Here is a 7,500-nt window from a genome sequence, read left to right on the forward strand (position 1 = left end):
TACGTTTATTAACGTATTAATATTTTCAATTCGTTCAAGGTACGTAAATAATTTTTGAAATATGAGATTTGTAACCTTTTTTCTTATTCTTATTCTTATTCTTCTTCTTACACCTAACAGGTTATCTATCTAGTCAAATTAACGTTTAAGGGTTAGAGAAATAATAATAATAATAATAATAATAATAATAATAATAATAATAATAATAATAATAATAATAATAATAATAATAATAATAATAATAATAATAATAATAATAATAATAATAATAATAATAATAATGCTAATAATCTTAATAATAATAATAATAATAATGCTAATAATCTTAATAATAATAATAATAATAATGCTAATAATTTTAATAATAATAATAATAATAAGTACGTGGATGTTATATAAATAGAATGCTAATAATAATAATAACAATAATAATAATAATAATAATAATAAGAATAATAATAATAATGCTAATAATTTTAAAAATAATAATAATAATAATAAGTACGCAGATGTTATATAAATAGAATGCTTCCACGTTTCTTATGTTATGCTTGTTTGTTTACTCTTATGGGTAAAAAAAGGCTAGAGAAATTTTCTCGGAGCTAACTGACCAAGTTACCTAGATTTCGGGCTCGTTGTTCTGGTATTTTTAAAAGCTCGCACACGGGCGTGATGTTACTACGAGAAGATAAAAAGAAAAAAAGAAAAAAAAAAGAAAGAAAGAAAGAAAAAAAGGAAGAAAGAAAGAAAGAAAGAGAGAGATAGACAGAGAGATCTCTCTGGTAAAGAGATTCAAACGAACTCGGAATAGGTTTGTTACTCGTTCGCACTTTATCGTATAAAACTCAATGAATATAAATGAAAGAAAACAAATGAAACGTCCTAAAGTCGACGTTTATGTTAGCCTTATGCTACTTCTTCTCCTTTTTTTTCATCACAACTACTTGCTTTTATTCTTATAACGATATATCCAATCTGAACAAATATTAAGAAATCGCGTTTAAAACCCTAGTTGTGAATGTAGAGCGTAGGACACTTCAAACCAACTTTGAGGTCAATTAAAACAATTTGCTTATTGCATGATTCATGAATTTTTTTGTTATAATTCCAATATAGAATTGGAAATGCGTTTACAAAATTACTGATTGTTATTTCTTCGAAGCTTTAAAGAATATACAGTATTTTTTTTTTGTGTCAAAATTATTCATTCTGTATAAATGAGAGCTGTTCAAATTGCCTGGGGTGTAGCGCATCCCAAGTGCATAACTTGAAATTATTTTGAGGTATGTACAATTATAGGCTTAAACCATAATTCGATTTTTATTTCGATTTCGTTCTTGATAAACAAGACTATCATATTTTTTTCTCGTATGATTAGTTACGATTAGAGTTATTCGATAATTTCGTCGGATCATTTATGAAAAGGATATATTCAATGATTACAGAATAAAATATTTCAATTTATTCAATTTTATTAGATCTAATCTGAAATAACATTTACTCGAAAAGTTTAAATGTTTATCATTCCGAGTTAAAAGTTCATCATTCTCTCTCTCTCTCTCTCTCTCTCTCTCTCTCTCTCTCTCTCTCTCTTATTGATATCGAACACACAAAATACCTGTGTACCCTATAGCTTTCGTTTGGAATAAACAAGAAGACGTAAAGTTTGATTTAAGTTCCCAAGAAGCTTTCTCTTCGTGGGAAAGCTCGACGATAGTAGATTGCGAGCTAACCAACTGAGTTGAACTATCTCGTTTCGTGCACCACTTAAAGTCGAAGTCTCTTTAAAGCTTAGGACGACATACGTATTGGGTGGTGGGGAAGGAGGGAAAGAGGGAGGGAAGGAAAAGGAACGTGTTACGTTAAAACTAAAGGCGGGCGAGGATAGAAGTATTCTCGTTTACTAGAAAAAGAACTAATCCTCTAGTTCGGTTTAAGGATTGTCCATCTACGTTGTTGCATGATATGCACCGATGAAAATGTTTAAAGTAGACCGATAACTCGAGACTTTACGTTGGACTATCCATTAGATGTGAGTCTAATTCTCCCGTTTAATACCAAGTATTTTATGGATTTTTCTTAATCTAATGTTCTAGATAAAGGTTCGTAAGAATTTCAGAAGATGAAAGACTTTTTGGGATTCCAACGTTTATTTCAACGTTACTCACCAACGCTCTCTGGCATACTTGATGTCTCGTCATTTTTATTAACTACGGATGTATATGTATGTATATGTGTCTGTGCGTGCATGCGCGCGTATGTGTGTGTGTGTGTATAGTTTCAGCTTCATGGTACCCTAGACATAAAAGATAAATCGTTTCACTTCAATCATTTTCTTTTCACGCGTTCTTCTTCTTTTTCTTTTTATCTACTTTTTCGTTGTTTCTTTTGTTCGTTTGAACCTTTTTTTTTTTAATTAAATCGAAGCTAGAAATCTTTTAATATCGAGGGATTAAAGTCTGGTATATTATGTCTTAAAAAAAAAAAGGAAAAGAATACTATTAAAAGTTATACTACTATATTGAGTTAAATAAATTGATAATTATGAAAACGGTTTGAGCGATATTAGAAAGAATTTTTCTTTTGAATGACAACATAAATAATTTGTTAGCGTACGTGTTTGTTTATCTTTGTCTCTCTCTCTCTCTCTCTCTCTCTCTCTCTCTCTTTCTCTTATTCTCTTTCATTTACGTTTACTCTTAAAAAACTTTTCTTTCTTATCAGCAACACGGCTCGTCCTTTAGTCGTTAGGATGTTCTTCCCTAGTTCTTGTCTAGTAGTACTTTTCTCTTCCTTTCTTTTGCCATTTTCTCCTCTCTACCTATCTCTTTCTCTTTCTCTTTCTCTTCAACTATACACTCTCAGATCTCGTCGTTTTGTAAGAAACGTTATCTTTCATTTTAACGTAGGTACTCGTATTTACTTACATACTTACATACTTACATGTATACACGTATACTCAGGTAATTGTACGTATGGTCGTATAACGTCAAAGGTAAGAAGAAAGATGAAATAAACGTAACGAGAGGAACGATCGTGTTCAGTTTCTTTTTTTTTTCTTTTTCTTTTTTTTTCCTATTTCTTTTTTTCTTTTTCCTTTTTCTTTTTTTCTCTTTCGTTTCTCTTACTCTTGCGACGTAGCACGAGGAAATTCTCGTATAATTTTCCTCTACTCGTATCGTATCGTATTGTTAAAATATTATCACCTAGATATAACAGTAGGAAGGAAATATTTTAAGTTTTTAATACTTGAGAATATACTTACCTATATATCTTCTATTTTTTATTTTCTTTTTTTATTTTCTCGAAGAAACTTTTTCGAGGAGATAAAAAAGAATGAACAAAGAAAAAAAAAGAATAATAAAAATAGAAGAAAAAAAGAAAAAGAGTGTTCTCTCTCACAAGAACTAATAACACCGTTTTGAAAGATTAGCTCATGTCACGTTTATTAAACTTTCATTGTTATTTCCTGAAATGTTTGATTAAAAAATACTTTCGTGAAATTTACAAAAAAAATGAAACACACACACGCGCGCGGAAAGAGAGAGAGAGAGAGAGAGAGAGGGAGAGAGAGAGAGAGAGATAGTTAATGAATACATAAATGAATGAATAAACGAACGAATAAACGAACGAATGAATGCACGAATGAATGAATGAATGAATGAATGAATGAATGAGTGAGAGAGAAAAAGAGAGAGAGAATGAATAAATAAGTAAGAAAGAGAAAGAGAAAGAGAGAGAAGAGAGAGAAGAGAGAAAAGAGAGAGAGAGAGAAGAGAGAAAAGAGAGAGAGAGAGAGAGAGAGAGAGAAAGAGAAAAATTATTCGCTACCAATTAAGAACAATATCGTTTTATTCTGGCGTACTTTCCACCGAGAGCTATAATTATCTTCAGAAGTTTCATCCGACTGCGAAAGACGTCACCATTCCTCACCATTTTCCTTTCTCTCTCTCTCTCTCTCTCTCTATCTCCTTACTATCTTGGTCGAAACTTTCGGACTATTTCGAGAATAAGACAGAGAATGAGAGAGTGAGTGAGTGAGAGAGAGACAGAAAGAGAGAGATAGAGAGAGATAGACTCATATTTTATGCCGACCTGAGCATCCATCTCTCTTTTTCTTTCTTTGTCCTATCCTCTTCTCACCACCATTGTGAAACGAACAATAACGCACGCGCGTGTTTCTACTAACGAAAGCAGAGGGTCTTTTAGATGAAGAAGAACCTCCAGTAAGAAACAACTACTCGGCTTCTAGCTCCAATTGAACTTATAAGACCAGAGAAGTAGAGAAAGAGAGAGAGAGAGAGAGAGAGAAAGAGAGAGAGAGAGAGAGAGAGAGAGAGAGTGAGAGAGAGAATGAGAGATTGAGAGAGAGAGAGAGAGAGAATGACAGATTGAGGAAATGAGAGAAAGAGAGAGAGAGTGAGAGAGAGAGAATGAGAGAGTGAGAGTGTAGCTTCGGATATTATTAATAAGACGCCATTCGCAACGTTAATCGTATCTTTCTTGAGTAGAGAGGCCTGTCTATTCCAGAAGATTTTTCTTCTATTTTTTCCTCTCTTTTTTCTCCTTCTCTCTCTTTCTCTCTCCTTCTAGTCTTCTTCTTCATCCACTTTTCGATTTACTCTTTCGAAAGGACTCTTACGTATGGAGAGGAAATGTGTGTGTGTATGAGAGAGAGAGAAAGAGAGAGAGAGAGAGAGAAAGAGAGAGAGAGAGAGAGACAGAGAGAGAGAGAGAGAGAGGGAACGTTTAATCAAAAAATGTTATCCTCTTTTTACAGGCTCGATCTAAACATCTTCGCGTGTATTTTAATTCCCACAGAAAAATGATATATAAATTATAAAGAATTGTGCATAAAATTTCGATTGCCATATATTTGGAATCACAAATCAATAATCGAGGAGAACTACGAGCTATGATTTTTCTTTTCTTGTTTTCATTTCTTTTTTTTCTAGCTATTTTGCCACATACATACATTCGTGTATCGAGTAGCGATCATTATGAATTTTATTTTTATACAGATAATAATAAATATAAATAAATATAAATATATTTTTATACAGATAATAATAAATATAAATAAATATAAATGATAATGAGGAAAGAATGTAATAATAATAACTATTTGATATTATTTGATTGCGAGTGAATTTTGTTTTTCTTTTTTTTTTCTTTTTGTTGTTGAAAAAAGGAAAAAAGGAAAAAGGGAAATACGAAGTAAAAGAAGAGAAACGAAATAAAAAAAAGAAAAATAATTTAACGAAGCAACGTCGATTATACGTCGTTTACATGGTTTATGTATAATAAAACCACTCGTGATATGGTGTTAGATACCATAGAGACCGATATTTTTATGTAATACAGAAAGGATATAAAGTTGAACGTTATAGAACTTGTAATCGTAACAAATCGTTCTCAAATCTGACGTTTTGTGAGAAGCTTTTCATATATCGGAAAGGCTTTTCCTGCATTGTATTCTTTCCATCCTCTTTCTCCTCCTCATTCTCCTCCTTCACCTACCCATCCTCCATAACCCCATTCCACTTTCTTTAACGTTAGCCGGTGGCATAGCTGGAGGAGAATCGAAAGGATCAGACTTCTTCGTTTTGTTAAGATGATTTTTCTTGCTTTTATGTCGTGGTTCAATGTGTTCGTGAAAATCTCTTGATGGATATTATTGTTAAATTCACTGGCTTTGTTCGGATCTTCGATCGTATCGTTGAATCTCGAACCTATTGACAGAGAGAGAGAGAGAGAGAGAGAGAGAGAGAGAGAGAAAGGGAAAGAGAGAGAGAGAAAGAGAGAGAGGGAGAGAGAGAGAAAGGGAAAGAGAGAGAGAGAGAGAAAGAGAGAGAGAGAGAGAGAGAAAGAATTTCGAAAATGGTCCGCGCAAATTTGTCACGTTTTAAAGAGATATAGTTGAGAATCGTATTTTACGGATCATAAATTTCATAGTAAGCTTCGAATTTACATTCTATATTTACGTTTTTACATACTTGGTGTACCTGTTTGACGTTTGTCACGCAAGCAATTATTTATCGAACTGCCTATGGTATCAGTTTTTTAAAAAGATTTTCCGTATAATAAATCTTATCACGTTCGATTGGTGGTACGTGCGCTTGGAGGGGGAAATTCGCTTCGCGAGCTGACTTCATAAGTCTTCTCTAAGTTTCGGATGATTTCAAGACTTCTTTTTTTTTCTCTTTTTTTTCGATGTAACTACGAATTTTTTAGTTTTGGAACGGGCTGTTCATATATTAAAAAAAAAAAGAACAAAAAGAAAGAAAATATAGTTCTGTATTAAGAAAAGAAAGTAATGGTTGCAATTAGGATAGATTTCATTCCAAAAATTTCTTTTGATATGTGCCATAGTTCTGAAAATAATTGCTTGTGAAATTTCAAACGAAAACCTTGTATACGGGGTGTCCAAAAAGCATGGGAACAAATTTATATATTACTTACGTATTACTCAGATCAAATGGAAGAAAAAAGTTCATATAAACTTATATATGTTCAGAAATGCTTTATTGAAAAGATATATGCTTTTATGGATATTTATAAATTATTGTAGCAGTTATAAGAAATGTTTAAAAATTTCTCCTTCTGCAAGAATGCAAGTTTCCATTCGTCAAATTAGTGATTGCCGAGCTCTTTCAAATATTCCAATTGTACTGGATGTAGTAGTAAATGCATTTTGAATAAATTCCCAAAGTTTATCTTCTGTTTCTGTCATATTTCTATAAATCAATTCATTTAAATAATAAATATTATTGAGAATTATACTACGTATATAAAAAAACAAAAGAAAGAATTCGACGAATGGAAATAAATTATACATATCTTTAAATGTATATATCTTTTCAATAAATTGAACATTTTCGAACATAAGTTTATATGAACTTTTTTCATCCATTTGATCTCAGTAATACGTAGTATAAGTTTGGTCCCATGCTTTTTGAACATCCTGTATATGTTATATATGTATATTGTATATTACGTAGATTTATATTGTAATATAAATTTTATATGTATATTGTATTGTATACGTAGATTTATACGTGTATATACATACATATATATACATATGTTATTTTTAAAAATATATATATTTATTAAATATCACGTTACGTTAGAAAATTTCAAGAAGTAATGTATCCGTAATTCACGTCACGATCACAATCGAGTGATTCTCATGCGACGAACAAATTGACGGTTAATCCGTGCTGAGAGGTTAATCGAAATCGTCGAAATAATGCGTCAATCCATGGAGATTTTCGAACGACGTATGTACATATATATATATATATATATATATATATATATATATATATATATATATATATATATATGCATATCGAGGTTATCCGTGTTAAGTATCGATCCTGAAGTAGTATTTGATAGAGCACACGTTTATTATAGTCGAGCACGTACCTATCATCTACATAATACATACTTACCGGGGTACATATGTATCTATGTACGTATATATGCATGTAAATA

The 7,500-nt window shown here is 31.3% G+C and overlaps 1 protein-coding gene across 4 annotated transcripts in view; it reads right to left on the reverse strand.

Moving 5' to 3' along the window:
- Positions 1-7,500, reverse strand: part of LOC124427806 (zwei Ig domain protein zig-8-like) — a 318,931-nt gene that overhangs the window by 26,764 nt on the left and 284,667 nt on the right. The window contains exon 5 of one of the 4 annotated variants that reach the window (XM_046971155.1): positions 5,185-5,732. The exons of the other annotated variants lie outside the window; for them this stretch is intronic. Coding sequence (XP_046827111.1) covers positions 5,500-5,732 — 233 coding nt within the window. The 3' untranslated portion in view covers positions 5,185-5,499. Of the gene's footprint in view, positions 1-5,184; positions 5,733-7,500 lie in introns of those variants that run through there. 4 annotated transcript variants of the gene reach the window in all.

The sequence above is a fragment of the Vespa crabro genome, chromosome 1 (genome assembly GCF_910589235.1).
Source record: "Vespa crabro chromosome 1, iyVesCrab1.2, whole genome shotgun sequence".
Classification (NCBI taxonomy): domain Eukaryota; kingdom Metazoa; phylum Arthropoda; class Insecta; order Hymenoptera; family Vespidae; genus Vespa; species Vespa crabro.